This window comes from Quercus lobata, chromosome 4, assembly GCF_001633185.2.
Source record: "Quercus lobata isolate SW786 chromosome 4, ValleyOak3.0 Primary Assembly, whole genome shotgun sequence".
Classification (NCBI taxonomy): Eukaryota; Viridiplantae; Streptophyta; class Magnoliopsida; order Fagales; family Fagaceae; genus Quercus; species Quercus lobata.
Genome location: NC_044907.1, coordinates 33846589 through 33873199, shown reverse-complemented (window position 1 = coordinate 33873199; position 26611 = coordinate 33846589). Strand labels below are relative to the sequence as shown.

Below are 26611 nucleotides of genomic sequence, written 5' to 3'. Positions count from 1 at the left end.
GGACGATTATACCTGCTTCATCCCAACTTCCTCCCGGGGTCCCCACAAACATTATTGAAAACGAAGACTTGGCTTGGGAAAGCTTTGAAGAAGCTATTAAGGATGAGGACATAACTGTTTGTTATGACATGTCCCTAAAAGATTTTGAGCACTTAGGTGTTCATGATCTTTTTAAGGTGTTAATTGTACCTTTTGCTTCGTCCTCACTATTCCATAACTTTTTCTTCGTCTAACCAGTATTATTCTTTTTATCTTTTTACAGGGCATGTCCAAATTCATTGCAATGTCCAGACAAGCCACTAAATTGGACAAGATGAGGATTTTGCTGTAGACAAGGATTCAAGAGGTAAAGGACGAATGTAAGAAATGGGCTGAAGTAGCTGCCAAAGCTAAGGAGGAAGTGACAGAGCAGCAAAATTTAATTGGAAAGTTGAGAACCAATATTGTGGAGAAAGATACTTGTCTTGATGAATTACAGAAAAAGAATGACGAGTTGAGTATCCTTCTCTCACAGGCAAAGGAGGACGCAGTTGCTGAGTTCAAGACGTCTAAACAATATATTGATTGTCTAGACGAACATTACGCAATAGGCTTTGAAGATTTCAGAATGGATGCTATGAAAAACTTCCCTGAAGTGGACTTTAGCTCCATCAAACTTAACCTTGCTGCTGCAACTAGCTCTGTCCTTCAGGCCAGCTCTGAGGACGTTAATGTGGAGGATGATGCTATTACCCATCCACCTCAGGACGACTCCAACATCAATGCCCCCCCTGCTTAAATCTTTTAATCATCCTTTGTATTTTCTTTTTTCCTTTTGACTTTTGTTTGGTCCTTAGTTTTGGGACCTTTTAATGTAACTAAAGTACATTATTCTCGTCCATAGTTTTAGGACGAGCTATCAACTGTAGGTTTTGGTTTTCGTAAGGGTGTTTGGACATTGATTGTCCGCCCTCGAACTATTTTCTTTTCTACTATTGTATGGACGGATTCATTTGTGATATAATGTTTCAAATTTATACTCGTCCATAGAAGCAATTCCTTATTTAAGTATATGTATACTTTTTCTCGTTGTACCTTGAAATTCCAAATATATCCCGTCTTTGTGAATATTGTCTGTCAGCTTTACTTGTCCTTAAACTTAGCTAATTTTCACCTTTAATGAAAATAAGACACAACTTTGTACTCATCCATAAATTGGACTATTTTAGCATGTGTTTTAATGAGTTAACCATTTGCTTATGCATTTATTTGTCCATGGGTTGGACGTGCATTAGGCTTTACCCCGTTTGTAACATCTGCTTATGCATTTCCTCGTCCATTGGTTGGACGTGCATCAGGCTTTATGTTTTGCTCAGGGAAGCTAAGGTTTAATTTCTTCCATTATTTGGACAAGCGTGCCTTGCTTTTTCCCTTAGGAAAGCTTATTGACGTTACATCTCCACGTCTAGAGAATCTACTTGTCTTTGGCTGTTCAGCCATCTTGTGAACTAATTTGTACAAAAAATAGCATAAAAAACTAAGATTCACACAACATTATGTACATATCATAAATATTGTTCACAAACAAGGCGTATATTTAGAAGCAAATGCCTTCCAAAGAGTTTAATAAACGTAAACAAATCTAGAACTTTGTTCATAACCACATTATAAATAATAAAGTAGCTGCATTATTAAACATAAGTAGAACATAAGTAGACAAACAGGATCCAAGCTTGTCCATAGTAATACTTGTCCAGGCTAGTACTTCTACTGATAGTACCTCCCCAGGTGTTCAACATTCCATGGATGTTCCAATTTTCTCCTGTCCAGGGCCTCCAAGTAGTAGGATCCTTGCCTTTTCTATTAGCTGATGTCATCCTTCTGCTCCCCTCAATGCCCTGCTAGTATAGTAAACTGGTTTTTGTACTTTTCCTTCCTCTCTTATCAATGCTGAGCTCACGGCATGCGGGGTCACTGCCAGGTATAAGAACAACTCTTCTCCCATCAGGGACAGACTTAGCAACGGAGCTGTAACGAGGTACGTCTTCAAGTCTTGGAAGGCTCTTTGGCACTTGTCTGTCCATTCAAATGCTTTCTTTAGAACCTTGAAAAATGGTAAACACTTGTCAGTAGCTTTAGAAACAAACTTGTTGAGGGCAGCAACTCGCTCGGTAAGAGACTGGACTTCTTTAATACTCTGCGGAGGCTTCATATCTGGAATTACTTTAATCTTTTCCGGGTTTGCCTCGATCCCTATGTGTGAAACTAGGAATCCAAGAAACTTTCCTGAAGCTACTCCGAAAGCGCACTTGTTGGGATTCAAGTTCATATTGTAGTGCTTGAGTGTATTAAAGGTCTCTTGCAGGTAGTCTAGATGTTTTCCCTCGTCTAGGCTTTTCACCAACATGTCATCCACATAGACTTCTACGTTTTGTCCAATTTGAGGACGAAACATGTGGTTGACTAGTCGTTGGTATGTTGCTCCAGCATTTTTCAAGCCAAAGGGTATTACTTCATAACAAAATAAGCCTTGACTAGTAACAAAGGAGGTCTTCTCCTAGTTGGCCTCGTCCATTTTTATTTGGTTGTATCTTGAGAAAGCATCCATAAAACTAAGTAATTTGTGGCCTGCAGTAGAATCCATCAGTTGATCAATGCACGGTAAAGGATAACTGTCCTTAAGGCAAGCCTTGTTTAGATCAATAAAATCTACACACATCCTCAACTTGTCGTTTGCCTTTTTAACCATTACTATATTGGCCAACTAACCTGGATAGCACACTTCTCATATAAACTTCACCGCCATTAACTTCTGGACTTCGTCTTTAATAGCATTATCTCTCTCAGGGGCAAACACCCTTTTCTTTTGTCGCACTGGCTTGGAGGAAGGACATACGTTGAGACGGTGGGTGATGACACTAGGATTTATGCCTGGCATATCCTCATGACTCTAAGTAAATACATGTGTTTTTCTTCAAAAATAGGACAAGGTCGTTCTTAATCTTTTCTTCTAGATTTACTCCAACCCCGGTACACCTCTCAGGGTTATTTTCATCCAAGTAAATATCTTCCAATGCTTCGGTGGGCTCTGCTACAATTCTCTTTTCTTTAATATTCATGGTCTGAACTTGTTCATCCATGGCCAACATGGCTAGGTAACATTCTCTTGCTGTTGGTTGGTCTCCTTGTACCTGTCCTACTCCGTATTATGTTGGAAACTTGACTAATAACTGGTAGGTAGATGTAATAGCCTTCCAACTATTTAAAGTTGGCCTTCCAATTATGGCATTGTAGGAGGATGAACAATCTACCACAAGGAAGTTCACATCCTTGGTGATTTGTCGCAGGTATGCCCCCACTACCACTAATAATAAAATAGTACCCACAGGCTGTACGCTCCACCAAAACCTACTAGGGGGGAGTTCACTGGATAGAGTTGTTCTCGTCATAATCTTATCTGCTAAAAAGCTAGATAATATAAAATTTCTGTCGATCTTCCGTTGTCCACTAGCACTCTTTTGGTTGTGTAGTCAGCAATAAGCAAGGTGATGACGATAGCATCATCGTGAGGGTGATGAATTCTCTCAGCGTCTTCGTCCGTGAAAGTGATTGCTTGTTTGTCCGTGGATCTTGCCCTTGGTGATCGTCCATAAAGTTGGACGCTTTGCACCACCTTTAAGTATACTTTCTTGGACTTGGATGACCAACCTGTCGAACTTCCCCCTAAGATGACTCTTATTTCTCCGAGCGGTGGTCGCGATGATTCTTCTATCTTCCCTTTCAATTTGTCGTCCTTGTGGTCTCGTCCAAGGAAATTCCTCAACTTCCCTTGCCTTATGAGATTTTCAATATGCTACTTTAAATCAAAATACTCGTCTGTATCATGCCCATGATCCCTATGGAAGCGACAATACTTATTCCTATTGCGCTTATTAGGATCTCCCTTCATTTTCTCCGGCCACTTCAAGGAAGGATCATCCTTGATTTGCATAAGTACCTGCTCAAGTGGCATATTCAGAGGGGTATATTATTGATTCCGTGCTGAAGAGCCTAGCTTCTTATTATCATTTCCTTTCTCCTGTCCGTCCCTTCTTTGGATGAGAGCCTTGCTTAGAGTGACGATTAGGGTTTGCTTCTATTCTTTCAGATCTCTTCCTCTTCTTAGCAATGATCGCATCTTTTGCATTAATAAAATTTTGGGCCGAATGGACCAGTTCGGCCATGGACTGAGGGTCTTTTTCATAGAGTTTATGTATGAATAAGTCTGAATTCATCCCATTATGGAAGGCCGTCAATAAAAGCTTGTCGTCTACCTCGTCCACGCTCAGGGCTTCTTTATTGAAACGAGTGATAAATGACCGTAGGCTCTCATTCTCTCCTTTCTCTATGGTCAACGAGCCAGACGAGGAACGCTTGTGTCTTTGCCCCCAATAAAATTATTAACAAACAACTTGCTCAACTCTTCGAAAGAATTTACGAAATTTGAGGGTATTTTGCTGAATCAGACTCGTGCCGAACCCTTAAGGGTGGTAGGGAAGGCTCTGTACATGATTTCATCAGGGACCCCTTGAAGATGTATTGTTGTCTTGAAATTAGTGATGTGATCAAACGGGTCACGCGTTCCATCATACGAATCCAAGGAAGGCAACTTGAACTTTGATGATAGAGGGTAACCATTGATGGAAGCCGTAAAGGGGGAATCAGTTCTGTGGACCAAATCTTCTATAGGGTTCGCCCTTCTCATGTTCTCTTTCATTTCTTCAATGACTTTCTTCATTTGGTCCATCTCTTCTTTCAAGTGTGGTACCATTCGTGAAGTGGTGCCTCTTAATTGACTTCCAATTTCAGTGTTTTCTCTATCATCATGACTCTATGTTTGTCCTCCTCCTTCATGTTCTTCACGTGCCTGCCTTCTCAGATTAATTTCCATTCTTAACTCTTGGTTTTGGCGAGTTAACTCTGCCATTGTAGCTTCCATAGATTGCATATGTTGGACAGATGATGTCTGCATGACCGATGCAGATTGGCAATCGCAATGGGGGTTGCTTGAAGCATCTCTGCTTCCTTGATGGCCTGGGCTAGTAACCCTCGATCTGGTCCAAACCATCCAACCTTTTGTCACGGAAAAGAAAACTGCAAAACAATCTCTTTCCCACAGACGGCGCCAATTGATGACTCCTTGGAAATCAGTAGGTTGAAAGTCTCGGGCACTGATGATCTTAAGATTCGATCCTGAGAAAACAAATGCTAAGTCAGAGGAGACCGGTGGGGACCGGCCAAAAGTCCTCTGATGGTAAAGTTAGTGAATTTGTAATTTCAAATAAAGAAGGGAGTAGTCTCTCAAAAAAGTGTTCGAATGAATGGAGAAAGAACCTTTATATAGTATTTCCAGAGGTAGTTATCTCTCCAATCGTTGTAGAGTTCGGAGGACCCGCAGATAACTTCCATAACTACCAAGGAAGTTATATCTTTCAGGGTTGTCTTTCAAAACTACTAAGTGAAGGAGGAATTTGTAGCCTTGACAGGGAAACAAAAATAGTCCAGGTATGTTTAAGATGCAGTGAGCTCGTCCTTCCAACTTTGTGTGGACGAACGAGCTTACCTTTGTGTGGACGGATGAGCTTACCCAATGACGGATGAGCTGTACGTCATCCATCATTTCCTTTAGACGAACCATATGGACAAGTTTTGGAGTTGAGAATTTTTTATAACATCATCAATCTCTATTTCTTGGTCAGGCTCTATTTCTTCATGACTTGATTACCGATGAAGAAATTGATGTATGCTCTCATATCTTTCACATTTTGGTCAAAACTACTGAGAGGACGGCCTCTAGGAACTGTCATCCATTTTGTTGCCTCATCACAAAGATATTGAAGCTAAAAGGAGTACCCATAATGGAGGTTCCTCAATCAAAGCAAAGACCAATCAACATTACCACTCTCCGTGCTATAAAAGGCCATATCCGAAAGAATGTCAAGCAAGAGAGTAATACCCCTCAAGGTGATACAAGCTTTAGCTCACACTCCTATGATGAGAAGTTGGACAACATCATGGCTTCCGTGCAAGACATTAGCACAAAATTGTCCAACCTCACAACTATCATGCACTCTCAGCACACCTGATTTGAGAAAAAGTTTACCTCTCTCTAAACTCAATTGGATCAAATCCAAAAGAAGCTAGAATAAGATGATGACTAGCTATTCCATGACAAAAATAGGGAGATGGTGTTCATGATAAGGGGAAAGCTATGAGAGAGAGAGAGAGAGAGAGAGAGAGAGAGAGAGAGAGAGAGAGAGAGAGAGAGAGAGAGAGATAAATCAAAGGGGAAGCAAGCAATCAAACAACAAGCTCTTCTAGTTTTTCTTTGTTGCTATTACTAGTCTATGTACATATTTCATATTTTAAGCTTATGTTGTGTACTTGACTATGTTATGATGTTTTTATGTACCCTTTCTTATGTAGCTTAGTACTTTTAATTAATGTCTTGCATTTTCTTTAGTACCCTTGTTGGATCTTGTATCCTTGATGCAATTTAAACCTAATGCTTCTTGCTTTAGTGTTCTTGCATCGGTTGAGTATTGGACATGCAAATGATACTTTGCATTGATCTTATTTGCTTGTATGTCCGAATGTTCATTCACCGTGTGAATGTTCATTATAGTCACTATTTATAGTGATTATTCTTGTATGGTCAAGTTATGCTTCATTATCATATTCATACTTGCTTGGTCGTATTGTGCTTGCTCCATATGCATTCTAAGTTTTCCACTTACAATGAACTTAATGAGTGCATTTTGTGATATTATTTTTAGTAGACTTGTTTGTATGGTTCAAGAGCTTCCCAGATCTAGAATTAGGTGTGAGTAAGTTTTGGCAACTGTTCCTAACTCATATTTTTTAAGTTTAGAGTCTGTTTTAGAGTTTTGTCATGGAATAGCCAAAGGGGGAGATTGTAAAGTTAAATTTATTCAACTATGTATTGGTTTTATTCCGTATCAAATTTGCTTGTAATTTAGCATTTAGAAACCTTTTATTTAGGTTAGAATAATGTAAGAGTTGTGTGTGAGAGAATGAAAAGATTTGATTAAGAGTGTGCAACAAGAAGATGCCTCGAGACTGGACTTGTGACTGACTCGCGAGTGGTGACTTGCCAAAATGAAGCACACATGTGAAGCATGTAGGAAGATGAAGAGTTAGGCCAGCTAGATCACTACAGGACTAAAAGTACAGACTGGCCTAGTCTGGTAACTAGCGACTGGAACTCGCGACTCATCCCAGTCGCGAAGTGACTCGCCAGTGTATCCTGTTTTGCTGAAAAATGACTTTCACATTCCATCTCATACACTATTCTAAATACCCTTATACCCACGAAATGTAGAAAGCTTCCAGAGAGAAACCCTAAAGAAAAACAAGATCGATTCATCCAAAATCTTATACATTTGATTCTCCAAATTGCTCTACTTTCACCCTTTCTATTGTCTTACCTCACCAAATTCAAAGTAGTGAGATGGTTCTTGGTGTTTGGGAAACAATTCAGGAGAGAACCAATTCATATTGGTTTATACAATGGGCTAATTACGGGATCTGGAAAGCTAGAGAAGACACGGTTCGACGTAACCTTGTTGGATCAAGAAGCTTGGAGGGCTTATGTGCATTGGGTAGATTAGGCTTGGAGGGTCTATTGCTATTCATGTATCCCAATTGATTTTCTAGTGGATCATTTACCGCTTGGAGGGCGGTAGAGAGGTTTTTCGTCGAGTTCTTCGATTTCCTCTTCGATAACAAGAGCCGGTGTTATCTTGTGTTTGCATCTCTCTTTCCCTTACTCTTAGCTTTTAATTTCTATTGATTGTGATTAATTAATAGCTTAGAGTAGTTTGCCAATTTGGGTATCACTTATATTTCATATTCCACACATACATTGTTTGAATATAAGCTTATATTGGAAAATTTGTATTTGGGGGTCTAAACATTCACAAGTGTTTTATGCACTAGTGAGGTTTCCACCTTGATAGGATAGATAAGAATGTAAACGTTGCAGGTATAGAAAATGAATATCTAGATGAGGATGTAGTAGACATACAGGAATTGGGCAAAATATGAGACAATTACAAGAGCGAACTTCAAAGCTATCTAGATGAAATGAATAGGTTGAGTGATGAGCATAAACAATTGCTGAAGAAGCTTCATGAGCATGAAGCAAAAATGAATGAAAAGAAGAGAAATTGTGACAAAGTGTATCGTAAAAAACTCAATATCGTTGGAAAAATAGCGCAACTTAAAGAAATTGAGGTGCATTACGAACAAGAAGCTGTTGAGATTGAAAAATTGCGTAAAGTTCCTGAAATTGGTTGGAAGGGTCTGAAAGCTATTAAAAACTCTCAAACTAGTTAAAAAATTAGTTTGATGAATGTAAAATTTATGTTTGGAAATCAAAAAATAAATAAATTTCACAAATTTAAATTTGTATTGATGAATAAATACGTATGATTTTTTATATTTATTGTTGAAAATAAAAGAGAAGAGTAGGTGAAAGACACTAAAATTATATATACTAGCGTTTAACCCGCGCAATGCGCGGGATCATTTTATAATTTAGGCTCTCCTTTACATCACTCACACCATAAAACTCCTTTGATAGGTTTGACCTTTGTGTTGCATATAAGACATGCAAAAATAATACCCCATCTGCTGTTAACATTAACAATCTTGGCTTTGCATGTCACCAATTAATTTGATCTATCTGTGATAAAATTGTATATATGTTAAGATTATGCTATTCCTTTTTATTTATTTAATAGATTAACAACATTCCTAATACTTGAAGAACTTGGACTTCAAAAAAGTAAAAAAGTAAGGACCAAGCTCAATAGATTAATAGGTTTCCTGATATTTAGTTTTCCAAAAGTTGGCGATTTCCTATAATGGTTTGCATTTTGATTTTCTCAACATCAAATATTTGCCTTGTTCATGGCCTTCAGTTGTTATTTGTTAATGACTTTGAAATTAGAAGCTTTTTAATATAGCACCTATAAAAATGCACACTCATAGCATTCTCAATTTTCATCAATCTTATTCCCAAAATAAGGTTGCACTAAACAGTACGGCAATCTAACAAAGACAAATGAATTACAATCTACAATTATAACTAAGTTCAAAATTAGAATCACATATATTACAAAACTTAAATTCATGTTGATATAAGAGTCTTAGGAAGCTCAGATTACAAAACCATAACCTAAATATAGAAAATTAAATCTCTCATAATCTGAAATAAAATAGAAAATTAAGTAAATAAGGAAAGGGTACGAAGAATAGAACTTGGTGCATAATTCTTAAGCATTTTTTATGCTTCCAAGTCTTCTGTTTCAGCAACTATTTTTCTAGGATGGAAGAAAGTTAAGCATCCAGCCCTTTAGGAGGTCCTTTTGGCATAATTTCCTTTGTGACTTTTGGAATGTCAATGTCAAAGTTGATGTAGAGCTTTGTTGCCCATGTGAATGACAATCAATAGTTACCAACAAATATTTTAAATAAATTAGGCATTAACATTTGTCATGTTTTCATTTAAATTATATGAGAATAATATCTAATAATATTTAAAAGTAACACTCAGATGATCAAATAGTTAGACTTAGAGGTGAGAAAAACATAACTTTCATTTCACAAAAATGATATAATTCTCATGCTCAATACATATTGCAAAGATCAAAACCACATCTATATTTCATACCCAACTGATAAAACACAAAGTAGCAAGGCACAGATTAATTAAGTTTAAATATAACTTAAGAAACCAAAATGCTCTAAACCAACAATACTCAAACTAAAGCAATTAACAACATTAATGGATTAGGAAATCTAAATAAAAATCATAATACGCCGTTGTTTCATATTGAGTAGAAAAGAAAGGGAAAGCGTAACTTTTTTGGATGGACTTTTCGCTCTGGGTTAATACCATTGCTAGAGAAGTGCGTGACTCCAATAGGAGTGGAGTTCTCTGTTTCTTCTTTTGTGGTTCTTGTTCCAAAAGACAAAGACCTCTTTTTTTCATTTAGTAGCTATTGTGGCTCTTGATGTTTTAACTTTTGAGGGTAGAGGCAATTAAAAAAAAGAATTGGAGAAATGAAGAGTTGTTTATTTGAGAAGGGGAAGAGCGAAAAAGGAGAGAGGGAGAGAGAGAGAGAGTTATTAATTTAAGAGATTAAAAGAATCAGTCAAGGAATTTAGATAGATGACTCCAATTTCAGATTTGAATTGAATAATAAATTTACATATGCATTCAAATTTTCATAAATAAACCCACACTCATACTCAAATTAATAACCAACCCCCCCGTTCTCCTCCAAACAAATCACACAAACGATGCTTCAAAGGAAATTAATGACCAAAGCCTTTATTATATTTTGCATCCAATTCAAAACCAAAGCCTTAATCAAACGTTAGCAGCAAATTTGGAAATAAAATTTAAAACTTTAACTATAATATTTTGAAAGTTAAGATGGTGGCTTGAAGTTGTAAAATAGGGTGACACTGGTTTGATAGTGGTAAATTTCCTTAGATCTCTCTCTCTCTCTCTCTCAAGGAATTTTAATGATCTTGATTAAACCCTATAATCAACACAATAAGAAATAGAGAAAGCAGAAAGGTAAAGGAAACATTAACAAAAGACATTTCAGTTAAACATTAAAGAAAACCACAAAATAAATTAGAAAACAAATAGAAAGCCAGAGGTTATATAGGCCAAAGGAAAGCATCCAGAGGAGGAGCATAACACCATCAATTAACTATGCAATCAAAGTAACAATATTTGAATAGGAAAAGCAATTGTGGGAAAACAATGAACTGGGAATTGCAAAAACTATTGGCAGACACAATATTTGAAGAAGGGAAAAAAATATGTTATGGCCTTGGGTATATATTGTTGAAGAAAATTCAAATAAGATATATGTAAAGAAACATCTAGAAGAAGTCCTATATTCAAATAGAAAAAAGAACAAAATAACTCACATAAGAAATGTGTAAAAGAATAATTACCTGTTTAGTGACAGATTGTTGTACAGAGAGAAGTGGCATCCAGCAGCATAGATGTGGTTGATAGCATAGTATGCAAATTGTAAAATTAATCACATAACAGCCCTGAACCATTTCAATCCTAAAATCCAAAACAAAAACAAATAAAAATAAATAAATAAATAATTCTAACCCAAATACCTAAATCAATCAATCCAACCAAATATCAAAACATAAAGCATATTTAACACTCAATTGAAAAGAAAATTACTGGTGACTGTTCAAATAAAATGGAAACTATACCTGGTAGTACTGTGTTTACTCATATTGCTTCCAAGGATTTTCCTTTTCACCTAAAACCTAGAAAAGAAAAGTTAAAGAAAAACCCTTTAATTTTTTATTACACAGATTTGGAATAGAAATCAATCAATGACAAATGAAATTCACAATTGAATCCAAAAGAGAGTTAAATAAATAAACGCTAAATGGAACGATTGGAAACTCTTGGCCATGGATGCAAATTCAAGAAGCGTAAAAGAAATTGAAAAGATAAAAAATACTCTGCTCTCTATGTGAGTGAAAAATTCTTAATGGGTTCGTTATCTCAACTGAAGGCTTTTTTCTTCCTTTTCTTCTTTTAAAATATGGCAGCCATTGGGTAGAGAGACACAAAGACCTAAACTAAAACCAATCCAAACAAATATAAAAACACTTGATCAAATTTAATGCATAAACTAAAATGACCTAAATCGAAACCACTCCAAATAAAATATCAAATTATGATCATATTTAATGAACAAACTGAAAAATGAAGAGAGAAACTTATAGGTAGTGGTTCTGACATGATGATGGTGGGAGGATTGTCGTTAATGGGAAGTTTGCCTAATACTGACTTTGTTCTCTTCTTTTTTTTTTTTTTTGTTTTTAGTAATAACTAATCAGTCAATAACAAACGAAAAGGAAATTCATTTAGAAATAAATGCAATAGAAGATGGTTAATTGACAATCACAACTCCTTATCAATCCAACATGAGATCAAAACATGCATAATAGGAAAAAACAGTAATACACAAAGAAACAATAATTATAGCAGCAATTACATGATAAATTCCAACTCTTTTCGCCCTCCACCCATTCTTTTATGCAGCCAAACTCTCTGCATAAGGCCAATTTTTCAAAAAATCCATTAGAAACAGATCAATATCAAGGAAATCATAAAATATGAATAATCCAAATAGGAAATAAGCCAGAGAACCATATCAGGGAGGTACCAAAACTTTATCACAACAAAACTAAATAATTTTATTCTCCTCTAAATTAATTTTTAAAAAAATCTAAGATTTTTGAATTGAAATTTATTTTCTTTCCCTCATTTTCTCAAAACCTAATAAACGAAATCCCCATCATAACCAATCAAAAACCATATCTAAAAACTCGAAACTTTTAATTTTCACACACTTTCTCAGTACCCAAATAGAAAACAAACACACACATAGAGATAGAGAGAGCAATACCTTAGTACAATCGTCAAACACTTTCCGAAGAAGAACTTCATAATTCGAGGGCAATCAATTCCCAGAATCAAAGCCTACCTTCTGAATTGTCTGTTATTGCAGAGAAGGAATGGGATAGCATCTGAATCGTCTGTTGTTGCAGAGAACAAACAAAGTTTTTAAGTTTTCACTTTTTTTTTTTTGGATTTTCTTTTTTCCTTCGTTTGTTGGTTTGGAACAAAACATATGACATGGAACAGAAAGAATCTGAGTGAGGAGAATTGAACTCACTATTCTGACCTGTGTTTACATGGAGTTGCAGAGAAGAAACGAAAGTTAGAGTGGTGTTGTCGTCTAGGGTTTGTTTTGGGTTTTCTTCTGTAGTAGTGGTAGGGTTGAAGTTAAGTTGGTCTGATGAATCAGTCGCCATTGTAAGAGAGAATCGGAGATTGCGTGAGAATGGCACCTCTGATCGCTTACTTCTTTCTCATCTAAGTTTTGGATTTTGATCTTGGGGGAAGGATTTGGTTTTGATTTTTGGGTTTCTGAGAAGAGAGAGGAGTTATGGGTTTCTCTCCTTTCTCCTTGAAATTTGTCGCCATTGTTGGGATCTCTTGCTCTTGCTCTCGGTCTCGGTCTCGGTCTCAGTGTGCATTAGGGTCTTCGATGCACCTCATATCTCTCTCATTTCTTCGTGTACCACTCTCTCTTTCTTTTTTATCTTGTTTTAAGCAGTTAGTTTCTTTTTATACCCAAAGGCTCCAAACAGTGTTTTAACATTGTGAAAGATTGTAATTTATCACTTTTTAAATGGTAAACGTGGCAGCATTTGAAGGATCTTTTTTCCTAACGTGGCAGCACCTCATTAAAGGCTTCTGCTATTATATATAGTATTAGACTAGTCGCTAACCCGTGCTATGCACAGGAACCTACCTATTTGTGATAAACTAAATTTTATAAAAAATTTAAGAAACTACACCATTGCATGATTTGCTCTTATATAACTTTAATTTGTGTTACAATTTGATGAAGAAGCTATTACTTGAACGTGCAATAGCATACAAAAAATTTATTAGACAGTTTCAGATATTGCAAAAAAATAACTAAAAAATTTAGATATTAAAACTTCTGAAAGATCAAAAAATATTAAAGAATCAGACGATTCACTAATTAGGAATTATTGAAATAAAACAAAATATATATGACTAAACAATAGACAAATATAAGAGAAAGATGGGTTATATTCAAAAGAATAATTTCAACTATTGCAAACTTTTTTATCTTGTAAAAAGTGGCTAAAGAGAGTTTGGTAGTTCATGTACGAAAATTACTTTTTAAAAAATACATGAAAAATTGTAATATACATACATACATACATACATACATACATATATATATATATATATATATATTAACAAAGTATAGGAGAAGAAAATAACATAAAAATATTGGGGTTTACTTTGCTTTTATAGTGTTCATGATTGATCTCGCAAATTTGGAGATAAATTATCAATGTTTGAGTTTGAGTGTAAGTTGGACTTGTTAGAGAGATAGAGTTTCACTAATTGTTAAATTTGGACTAAACAAAAATTATTTTATTTAAATAAAATGAACATTCCGTGATCAATTAGTCCACAAAAGAATAAGACTTAAAATCAAATAAATCTCAATTAATATATATGTCTAAAAACCTATGAATTATATAAAAACTAAAAAAGAGACTTGTTGAAACTAACTGCTCTACTTGAATACCGCAATATTATAACTTCATAAAGATAGTGGAAAAGAATTGCATCCCTGGGCACATCCCCATGTGTAGCTATGGCTCATGTACTGTAACTCTTGTTGGCTATGGAGAGCAACTAGTAAGACTTTGCAAAGTCTATTTTATCGTTCAAAACCTAAATAAAAAAAGAAATTAAACCAATAATTCATTAAAAAATATGATAAACTTACAAAAGGAGGATGCAGAGGAGAGAAAAAGGGAAGCAAATTCAGTGAATAGGGCAATTATATAAATAATTCCAAGAAATATTAAACAAATAATTTCTAAAATTTAAACACCAAGAGGAAAATAAAAAAGGGAGAGTGGAAAAACAACCTTCACCTAGGAGAGAGAGGCAGAGATACTAATGAGTTTTAATACAAGTGTTGGTGGCTTGGTGTCGTACAGTGAGGTTTTTGTCACTTTGTGTGAAAGAAAGAAAATCTAAAAGGCTTTATGTTTGTGTTGGTGCCATACAAAACAAACATGCATTATATAGTTAAAAAAAAAAAAATGATAATGATGAGTTTGAGTTTAAGTTGGACTTGTTAGAGAGATAGAGTTTCATTTAAATAAAATGATAATTTTATTTAAATATTATGCTGACATGGAAAATTTTGAGAGTTTCAAAGGCTTCAATTATATATATATATATATATATATATATAGATTATTATGTGTGTGATAAGGTACAAGAGACAACCTTAATATAGAGGCACAAGTGGTATGTATGCACAACATGTAAAGTACATTGGGCCTAAGCCCGTTGGGATTATGGGTTTGCTTGGGTACAATTAAGGATAATGTGAGATGGTTTGTGTTAGCCATTTGCACATTATTTTTTGAGCGGCTGCTCATGTGTTTAGCCATTATTATATTTTCTACACTTTATTATTGGCATTTAGTATTGGACCATTGCACATTAAAAATATAAACATCTCAGCATTTTTTTTAGGATACACAGGATAAAAGTTAAAGAAAGTTAATGAAAACAAAGGATCCTATGCCTAGAAAAGCTTATTGCAAGCAAGATATGTTATTGATCTGGGTGCATCTTGGAGAATTGGCAGTGGGGACTCAATTCTCATTCGAGATGATAAGTGGCTGCCAAAGCACCCTCCAGCAAGGATTGTCTCTCCTCCTGTAACTTTGCCTCTAGAATCTAAGGTGAGTGCTCTTATTGATGAGGTGAACTACTACTGGAGATCAGACCTGATACAAACTGAGTTTTTGGCTCATGAAGTTGACTTGATCCTTGGAATTCCTCTGAGTTGCCAATCCATCCAAGACGAGCACATTTGGTTTAACACCAGCAATGGTAAGTACTCTACCCGTAGTGCCTATCACCTGATTGTTGGGATAGAGAGACACTTGAGTCCTCGCTGTTCCGACCTGGAGAAGAACCACAGATTATGGAAGGGTGTCTAGGACTTATAGGTTCCTCCTAAGGTTAAGCATATGGTTTGTAGAGAATCACACAACGCCATTCCTACCTTATGCAACCTATGGAGAAGAAATGTGGTGAATTCAGTCCAGTGCTCAAGATGCCAAGTGGGTAGCAAAGACACAGTTCATGCTCAATGGAGCTATCTAGCTCTATTTGTCATTTGGGAAGGCAATGAAATCTTGACAAAACTGTGGAGGTATTAGTTTGATAATTTTGTAAACTTGTTGGGGATGATTTTCATGTTAAAGGAGCACTTGGAGACTAATTTATTGGCGATGATTTTATGGTTGATTTGGAGAAAAAGAAATTCAGATCAATATGGAGAGAAGATGGTGGAGATGAGCAAATTCCCATCTTCAGGATTTTTGTGCTACTCAAAAATCCCAAATTTGGGCATCAACAATTTTTGCCAGAGCTGTGAGATGGATTCTTCCCATCGCGCCCCAGTGCAAAATAAATTTTGATGGAGCATGTTTCCCAACAGAAGGAGTAATAGGTCTGGGTGCAATAATTCGTGATGCTTCTCGTCAGGTCCATGGTGCCCTTGCTCAAAGAATAAAAATCTCATGCTCAGCGATAACAATGGAGGCCATGGCATGCCATAGAGCAATGATTTTTGCCAAGGATGAAGGTGTGATGGACTGTATTTTTGAGGGAGATGCAAAGAATATCATCAAAGCTATCCTAGCTTCTTATTCATCCCACCCAGAGTATGGAATTGTAATCAGTGACATCCTCAAGTTAGCTGGTGTGTTTTCTTTTTGCAATTTTTCCCATGTAAAACGTCTAGGCAATTCAATTGCCCGTTTTTTAGCCAGATATTCAAAATCTAGATGTGAGCTTCAGGTTTGGTAGAATTCTGTACTTAATGATATAGCTCCCTTAGTCACACGTGATGCTTTGTAATCATTTCTTTTGTTAGCATCAATAATACAAGACCCCCCGGTCTAGTTTCTCCCAAAAAAAAAAGTTAATGGAAGGACATAAAGTTTAAACTAAAACATTTTCAAAATTTTAGGGATTAAAAATTGAACTTTTTAAAGTTTGAATACCAAAAACAAACTTTTTGCAAAGTTTAAGGATGAAAGTTCACTTGGTGTGTAAAACATTAGTGAATGTTTAGATCCCCAATTTCAAAATGACCAGCACAAGCTTATATTCAAATAATATATGTGCAGAATGATAAGTACAAGCTATACCCAAACAACCAAACTACTCTAAGCCATAATGTAATCACAACACAGTAGTAATTAAGAGCAAAGAGTAAGGGTTAGAGATATGCAAACACAAGATAACACTGGCACATGTTATCGAAAAGGAAACCGAAGAACTTGGTGAAAAACCTCTCCGCCGCCCTCCAAGCGGTAAAATGATTCACTAGAAAATCAGTTGGGATACATGAATAGCAATAGACCCTCCAAGCCTAATCTACCCGATGCACCTAAGCCCTCGAAACTTCTTGCTCCAATAGGGTTAAGCCTAACCTTGTCTTTTCTAACTTACCGGATCACGCAATAAGCCCATTGCATCAACCAAATGAATTGGTCCTTTCTGAACTGCTTCCCAAGCACCAAATAATCTTCTCACTGATATGAAAATGGTGAGGTAAGGATTTGGCTAAAGGTCCTCTCAAGGATATGTCAATGGAGATGGTGAGAGTAGAGGAATTTAAAGAGTCAAATGTATAAGATTGTGGATAAATCAATCTTGTTGTTCTCTGGGGTTTCTCTCTCAAAATTCTGTTTTTAATTTAAAGAGTCATATGATTTTTAGTTTTTAATTCTGTTTTTAATTTTTTTTATTTAGTTAAAATTAATAAATTATTTTTTTTAATTTAAATGCTGATGTGGCATTTTTTATTATTATTTTAATGGCCACGTCAGGCCAACAGTGCATGCCGTTTGCCACATCAATAATATCCGTTTATGATGTAACGGTAGGGACCAAAATAGAACCGTTTTTCAGGAGAGGGACTAAAAGCGGTAAAAAAAAAACTTAGGGACTAAAACGGAATCGGCTGAAAATGTAGGGACCAAAATGTGTTTTTCGCCAATTTTTTTTGCAACCATCGATCATCCACCACCACCACTATTTTGTCCTATATCAATCACCCACAACCACCTCTCTCTCTCTCTCTCTCTCTTTGTTTTTTGTTATTTTGAATTTTATTGTTTGAAATGTAATATTTTTGTTTATTAATATTTGTATGGGTGATGAGAAAATGCTAGAAAGTAATAAAAAAAATGTTTTCATAGCATTTTTCTAACCCAGTGAGACCCCTTAGGACATATAGTTTCTCCCCCAAAAATTAATTCTCTAGTAGGTGAATGCATTATAAATTTACCTAAACCAGCAGGTCCTTTGATCCCATGTGAGCCCAAAGGCTAGCATAAAAGTAAATGCTTGATCTTAAGAAGAATTTGGTCTAACGAACCTCTAAAACTTACTAGGATAAGCGATAATATTGAACCAAATAAAACAACAACTATAAGGTTGAATTTTATCAACCATCTTGTTGGCTTTATTCCGTGCCAAATTTGCTTGTATTTTAGCAACTAATAATCCTGTATTTAGGTGGGAATCATGTAAGGGTAGTGTGTGAGAGAGTGTGAAGAAATGCTCAAAATTGTGCAAAGAATCAGGGACTCGCGATTGGATCTCGCAGGTAGCTTGCGGCTTGCAAGCCGCTAGAAGTTGTATATGTGCCAAGCATGTAGAGAAGTTGAACCGTCATGCTAGTTGTAGCACTACAGGACAAAAAGTCCAGTCTGGCCATTTAGTTACCTCGCGGCTCAGTCAAGTCACGAGGCCAAGCCGCCAGCCAGCTCTGTTTTGGAAAAATTGACTCTTCGCATTCCAAACACTTACAAGTGTAAAAATCCCTTATACCCACGAATAGTAGAGAGCTTCTAGAGAGAAACCCTAGAGAAAAACAAGATTGACTCATCCCTAATCTTCACATAGAGACTTTTCAAATTCCTCTACTCTCACCCTCTCCATTGTTACATCCTTGAGATGTACATTACCAAAACTTTTTCTCACCATACCCACATCTGTGAGAAGGCCATTTGGTGCTTGGGAAGCAGTTAGGAAGGGACCAATTTCATATTGGTTGATGCTATGGGCTATAGCGGAATCCGATAAGCTAAAGAAGAAATAGGTTCGGCGTAACCTTATTGGAGTAAGAGCTTGGAGGGCTTAGGTACACTGGGTAGATTAGGCTTGGAGGGTCTTCTGCTGTTCATGTATCCCAACTATATTCTTTAGTGGATTATTTACCGCTTGGAGGGCGGCAGAGAGGTTTTACGCCGAGGGCTTCGGTTTCCTCTTCGATAACACATTGATGTGTTGTCCTTGTATTTGCATCTCTTTTCCCTTAATCTTTTCCATTTAATTTCTACTGTGGATGTGATTTTATTTGGTTTAGATTGTTTATCAATTCTGTTATATGCTTATGTTCATATTCCGCACATTAATTGTTTGATAATAAGCTTGAATTGATTATTTGGAAATTGGGGGTCTAAATGTTCATAGTGTTTTATACAAGTTTTGAACATTCAACAACAAAAAATAATAAAAAAGATAAAGCATCTAAACTATAAGACAAGTAAGCATTCCTAGATTATACATGCACATGGTGTGCCCATACAAAAGGTTTTGTTAAGATTTTTGGAAATAAAAGTTAAAGGCTTATTAGACTATAAATAAGAAAGGTTTAGTACTTGTTTGATATTGTTGTGGAATGTAGAGTTTTAATTATAGAGTAGCTTTTAAGATATAGAGGTTTAACTAAAGGTATCTTTAGCAATTGGACTTCTAAAAAACAAAAAAAAAAATCTTTAGCAGTTGGAAATTTACTTTGAATAATATTTTATGGTTTTGAATTTATAAAAATTGAATAGTGAATTGTAGTGATTTTTCCTAAAATTTTTAAATTTCAATTTTAAACTTAAAGTTGCTTTTAGCTTTAAGGTCCTCTCAAAACTCTTTAGCAAAATTTCCAAAACATTGGTTTTTTCAATTAAAAGAGTTTTAACCCCTTAATGACCCCTCCAAAAGCAAACCAAACAAAACCTAAATATTATATACATTCTAAAAGAGAATAATGTATATAGAGATTGTCTTGAAAAACTTTAGTATAGTGTCAAATTTTAATTCTTTTGCATTCATTTATGTTCTCAATTTATTCTTGTTAGTTCGTTTAGACCCATGTACACTTAGATTGTTTAACCTAATTAATTAACTAAGTTGATACTTAGGTTTATCATTCAAATCTAGGTTAAACACAAACAATCATATCACTAAGTGCGGAAAAATAAAGAAGACAAGTGATATATTGACCTAGGAAAACCATTGAAACCATCCAATTTCAAAGTAAAAAACCTGAGGTGGATTTAACCTAAACTATACTTAAGGCAACAAATTCACTATATAGAATGAAAGTTTTACAATAGATTTTTCCCTAAATCTAATGCTACCCCTTGTAGTACTTACTCACGTGACCACACGCAGCTCCGAATCCACGGACTATTCTATCTAAATTTGTCGCACTCAAAGCTTTAGACCATCAACAGTAGTTGATCTTATAGCAGCAACTTTAGATCTACCAGTTCTAATGATGTGTAGATGGAATTCCGATAATGACTTTGAAAGGAGAAGGTACAGTACCTTTTAGATCTCTAAAGAGCACCTCCAAAGTCTCTTCAAAATGTGTCTTAGGGTTTCCTTTAAATACTTAGTGAAATAGATCTGAAACCCTAATCACTTAAAAATTTTGCAGATCCAAGTCTCAATCGGTCAAACCATAGTCTCGATCGGTCAAACCTAGCATGTTTTGAATTTCTGAACCTGCAGCTTCCTTATTCTTGTATTTTGACTTGCAACACCTTGAGCATTGTCTAATAAACCCTATAGACTCTAAAATCTATATCTAAACAAGTCTGTATTCATGGTTTGGCAATTGTTCTAAACTTTTAGAACCTAATGATTCTTAAGTAATCATGTTGTCTAATTAAATTTATTATATTTAAATTATTCTTTTAAATTATCCTAAGGCTGCATTTGTTAGGTTGACCAAAAATATAAGTCTCTTAGATGCATAAAACAATTTATGCCTCACAAAAGACCCCCCACCCCACCCACTACTCCGGCATAGTTGACCCATCGAGACCCATCGTGAGCCATGCATAGTGACAACATTGACCCACCTAAAGCGTAATTGGGGCTTGAGAGTTGCCGCAAGACACAGTGGCATATCACACACACACACACACACACACACACTCTCTCTCTCTCTCTCTCTCTCTCTCTCTCTCATCAAGACAAGCAATCACAGACCCATGGCTATCGCTACACCACTAACAAATCCATGACCGTTCAACCATATCTACTTTGGCGATCCATCGTGACACTGTGATACCTCTCTCTCTCTCTGAGACCAATGACAAGGACAAACCTATGGCCACCACAATACCACTAACTAACCAATGACCCTTCAGCCATTGTCTCAATGACCCACCACAACACCATTATCTATTCTTCTCTCATTAAGAGTGTGTGTTTCCCCACTCCGTCTATAAGAAAGTACAGAGAGCAAGTATTGGAAGAAGAAAGGAAGCTAAAGCTAGAGAGAGAATTTTGGAATGAAGAGAAACTTCTGTATATTACTCAATTGAATGAATCTGTACATGAATCAGTGATTAAATACAGGAAAAACAGAGCAAGTAAAATATCCCTAACAATACGGAAACAGTTACAACACTCTTGCTTGTCAGCTGAGTCACGTGTGAATCAATTCACACTTAAATACATCACTAAACTACAAGTCACTAAACTACAGCGTTTTATTAAGCTACACTGTACAGCTAAACTACAATGCTAAGCTGTCGTTTATATCAGATTTTCATCCCTGCACTTCTTTCTTCTTTTGCTTCGTTCCTTTTCTTGCTTTCTGATCTGAATCACAACTTTGATACTCCCCCTCAAGATGACAATCAGGATTGTGAATATTTACAATGTTCATCTTGGCAAGTAAAGACTTCAATTGTTGACCACTAAGTGCCTTTGTAAGTAGATCAGCTAGCTGTGAGTGAGTAGGAGTGAAGAACAATCTGATGACTTTATCCTCAACCTTATCTCTGATCAAGTGGCAATCTATTTCTATATGTTTGGTCCTCTCATGAAATACAGGGTTTTCACCAATGTATATAGCAGCTTGGTTATCACAAAACAGCATTGCAGGCTTTGGATGATACACTTCTAAATCTTTCAACAAGGCCAAAATCCAAGTCATCTCACACACAGTCACTGCCATGGCTCGATATTCTGCTTCTGCAGATGATCTAGAGACTATGGACTGCTTCTTAGACTTCCATGAAACCAGAGAATTACCCAAAAAGACACAATAACCAGTGGTTGATCTTCTAGTGTCAACACAGGATGCCCAATCTGCATCTGTGAATGCCTTTAAGTGCAAATCTGAATTGGATGATAACAAAATACCTTGTCCAGGACTTCCCTTTATGTACTGTAACACCTTATAGGCTGCATCCAAGTGAGGTTTTCTTGGTTTTGACATAAATTGACTCAGCTTGTTCACTGAGTATGTGATATCTGGTCTGGTAATAGTTAAGTATATTAACCTACCAACCAGCCTTCTATAAATGCCAGGATCAGGTAACAACTCCCCATGGTATTTGCTCAACTTTAAGTTTTGCTCCATAGGAACTTTGCTAGGCTTGCATCCTGTCATGCCTGCATCTTTGAGCACTTCCAAAGCATATTTCCTTTGACATAAGGAAATGCCTTTATCCGATCTAGCTATTTCAAGGCCAAGGAAGAATTTCAAGTTTCCAAGATCTTTTAGCTTAAATTCTTGATCCAAGAACACTTTAAGCTCTTCAACAGCTTGAATATCATTGCTGGCTATAAGAATATCATCCACATAGACTAAAAGTGCTATGAATGATTGATTGAACTTCTTGGTAAAAAGAGAGTAATCAGACCTTGACTGTTTGAATCCATATTTGAGAATGGTGGATGAAAATTTTGAGTACCACTGCCTTGATGCCTGTCTAAGGCCATACAAGGATTTGTTAAGCTTGCACACTATATTCTCCCCCTTGCTGTGGAATCCTTGAGGCAGCTGCATGTAAACTTCCTCATGAAGCTCTCCATGAAGGAAAGCATTGTTTACATCCAGCTGAGTTAGATGCCAACCCCTCACAGCAGATATGGCAAGCAAAGTTTTAACAGTGGTCATTTTAGCAACAGGGGAAAAAGTTTCAGTGAAATCCAAACCCTCCTGCTGTGTGAACCCCTTAGCCACAAGACGTGCCTTATACCTTTCCACTGTGCCATTAGCTTTATACTTCACTTTATAGACCCATTTGCACCCAATAGCCCTTTTATGGGATGGTAAGGGAGTAAGAGACCAAGTCTGGTTAGATTCTAATGCTGCAATCTCAGCAGCCATTGCATTCTGCCATTTGGGATCTTGGACAGCCTCATGATAGGATTGGGGTTCAGAAACAGCAGTGATAAGAGAGCAAAAATGGGCATAGGATGGAGATAAAGTAGAAGAACCAAGAAAATGAGATAAGGGGTATTTTGTACCTGAGGTTTGTGAGGCTGAACCAGACTTGATGGCATGATTGGAATGAACAAACTGATCAGTAATAATGTTGTTGCATTTATAGTCTTGCAAATATGAAGGAGGCTTAGACACTCTAGTGGATTTTCTCAAAGATGGAGGTGAAGGAATAACAGTAGGTTCAATGATGGGAGGATTAGAAGCAGATGGAGAAGCAGATGTAGCAGGGGAAGAAGAATTAGGTAAAGGATTAGAAGTTGAAGTAGGTAAAGTAGGATCAGGAATGGGCTGAGAGATGACAGAATCAAAACATGATGCAGGTGTAGAATCAAATAAGGCAGATTGTGAGGCATTAGACGTATCTAGAGGAGGAAAAAGGTGAGGAAAAGTGATATTTGAGTGAGGTGAGGAAGAATAAGTGGATGAAATGAAAGGAAACACAATCTCATGAAAGGTGACATCTCTAAAGACAAAGATTTTCTTGGTGACTAGATTGAGTAACTTGTACCCTTTGACACCAAAAGGGAATCCCAGAAAAACACAGGGAACAGATCTAGGGTCAAACTTAGATCTGTTATGAGATAAGGTGGAGGCAAAACAAAGGCAACCAAACACCTTTAAGTGAACAAAAGAAGGTGGTGTATTGTAAAGTTTCTCAAAAGGGGTCTTATTTTCTAAAATGACAGAGGGCAGTCTATTGATGATGTAAACAGCAGTCAAAACACATTCACCCCAATAGGAAATAGGCACATTAGACTGAAATTTTAAAGCTCTAGCAATGCTTAAAATATGTTGATGTTTCCTTTCCACAACTGAATTTTGTTGTGGAGTGGTAACACAAGAATGTTGATGTATAATCCCATGATTAGCAAAGAAGTCTTTTAAGAAAAATTCATGAGCATTATCAGTTCTAATAGCTTCAATATTGGTGTGAAATTGTGTGGAGATCATGTTGTAAAAAGAAATCAATAAGGGTCTAGTTTCTGATTTTGATTGCATAAAATAGACCCATGTTGATCTAGTTGCATCATCAACAATGGTAAGGAAATACCTAAAACCATTATGAGTAGGTTTTGCAAAAGGACCCCAAACATCATAGTGAATGAGATCAAAAGCATTAACAGGCAAATGATTGAAAGAAGGGAAAGGAAGTCTTTTCTGTTTTGCAATGGGACAAAGGGCACAATCTTTATTACTATGTATAGTGCTTACATCAGGGAGAAGATCACACAGGACCTGAAGTTTAGCATCTGATACATGACCTAATCTAAGATGCCAAAGATAGGATTTTGTGGTAACAGGAACATCCACAACATTATTTTCAAAAGAATTGAAAACAGATCCTAAGATAGAAGATACATTGGAAACAGATTTGTAAGATTCTGAAGATTGTAGCAGATAGAGATTATGATGCAGCTTACCCATTCCAATCGTTTTCCAACAAGAAAGGTCCTGTATAAAACACATATTTGACAGGAAAATGAAGCAATAGGATAGACTTTTGGTTAATTGACTAATGGATATCAAGTTGAAAGTGAAAGAAGGAACACATAGTACATTTTCAAGAATTAAACTAGAAGTTACTTGAACGGTTCCTATGTGTGTGACAACAACTCTCTCACCATTAGGCAATTGAACAAAAGAGGTTATGGAGCTAGTAATTTTAGTGAACAAATCAACTGAATGAACTATGTGATCTGTGGCACCCGTATCAAGAACCCAAGTATCTTGACTATGTGCAGTTTTGTTTGAAGGATTGACAGCAAAAATAGAGTGTTGCATGCTTAAACATATTGAGTTTTGCAAGAGGTCATCAGAAATACTTGAGAGAGCAGAATTGGCTGTGTGAATTGCTTCATTAGAACTACCAGAACTGGATGCATGAGAATTCAACAAGGAAATCAATTGCTGATACTGTTCCGGAGTGAAAGAGAAATTGTTGTTCTGATGCACATTCTCATTCTGAGCTTGATCACAATCCATTATGACATGATTAGCCATAGGAAGCTGCTTTCCCTTTTGCTTGTAGCCTGGTGGAAATCCAACAAGCTTATAGCATTTCTCCTTAACATGCCCAACCTTTCCACAATAGCTACACATAGGCCTTCCCTTTCCAACATTCCCTTTGAAATTCTTGCCAGGAAAAGATCCTTGATTGAAAAATTGATTCTGGACAGCCAGAGCAGTGGATTCCACTGAAGGAGTGGCATGACTACTGGAAGATCGTTGCCTTTCCTCCTGGATCACCAACGAAAAAGTCTTATCCACGGATGGAACAGGTTCCATCATGAGAATTTGAGTCTTGACCTGTGAGTAACAATCATTCAATCCATTAAGAAATTGCATGATTGAATCTTGATGGTGATGATGCCCTATCTTCTCATTCACACCACAAGTACATTTTCCACATGAACACAATGGCAAAGGCCTCAGATTTAACAATTGATCCCAAGAAGCTTGAAGATCAGTGAAGAAGCTTGTCACTGTAGAATCTCCTTGCATCACAGTGGAAATTTGCTTCTGAAGTTGAGAAATCCTTGGTCCATTTGCTTATAGAAACCGATTCTTGAGAGCATTCCAGACCTCAAAGGCTGTGTTTCTGTAAATGACACTAGCAGTAATATGAGGTGAAACTGAATTCAAGATCCACGAAGAGATCATTGAATTGCATTTGGACCATGCCTTTTTCTCAAGTAGTGTAATAGCCATTGATGCAGTGATGGATCCATCTACAAATCCGAGCTTACTCTTAGCATCTAGAGCCATCCTCATTGCTCTGGCCCAATTAGGGTAATTATCCTCAGTAAGAGGTTGAACAACCAGGATCGCACCAGGAGATTCACCATGGTGCAAGAAAAACGGACTTCCAGGATCTTCCAATGGAGAGAGCTCTCGTGTAGAAGAAGAGGAAGTAGTATTTGACGCCATTAACGAAGGGTCAAGCTCTGATACCATATAAGAAAGTACAGAGAGCAAGTATTGGAAGAAGAAAGGAAGCTAAAGCTAGAGAGAGAATTCTGGAATGAAGAGAAACTTCTGTATATTACTCAATTGAATGAATCTGTACATGAATCAGTGATTAAATACAGGAAAAACAGAGCAAGTAAAATATCCCTAACAATACGGAAACAGTTACAACACTCTTGCTTGTCAGCTGAGTCACGTGTGAATCAATTCACACTTAAATACATCACTAAACTACAAGTCACTAAACTACAGCGTTTTATTAAGCTACACTGTACAGCTAAACTACAATGCTAAGCTGTCGTTTATATCAGATTTTCATCCCTGCACTTCTTTCTTCTTTTGCTTCGTTCCTT

At 36.4% G+C, this 26611-nt stretch overlaps 1 protein-coding gene across 1 annotated transcript; it reads right to left on the bottom strand.

Annotated features, from left to right (window-relative positions):
- Positions 1–24667: 24667 nt before the first annotated feature.
- On the bottom strand, positions 24668–25699 carry LOC115987764. Its single transcript, XM_031111363.1, has 2 exons — positions 25115–25699; positions 24668–24743 (listed from the first exon to the last, which is right to left on the bottom strand). Exons 1-2 carry the CDS (start codon positions 25635–25637, stop codon positions 24709–24711), a joined length of 558 nt encoding a protein of 185 aa, XP_030967223.1. The 5' UTR covers positions 25638–25699; the 3' UTR covers positions 24668–24708.
- Between the last annotated feature and the right edge of the window lie 912 nt (positions 25700–26611).

What these genes read in the sequence shown, in the direction of transcription:
- LOC115987764 (XM_031111363.1), bottom strand. Translation starts at nt 25,637, where the DNA reads ATGCAATTTCTTAATGGATTGAATGATTGTTACTCACAGGTCAAGACT. An exon ending in AGCCAATTCTGCTCTCTCAA is followed by an intron (nt 24,744 to 25,114) that starts GTATTTCTGATG and finishes TGTTTTATACAG; the next exon opens with GACCTTTCTTGTTGGAAAAC.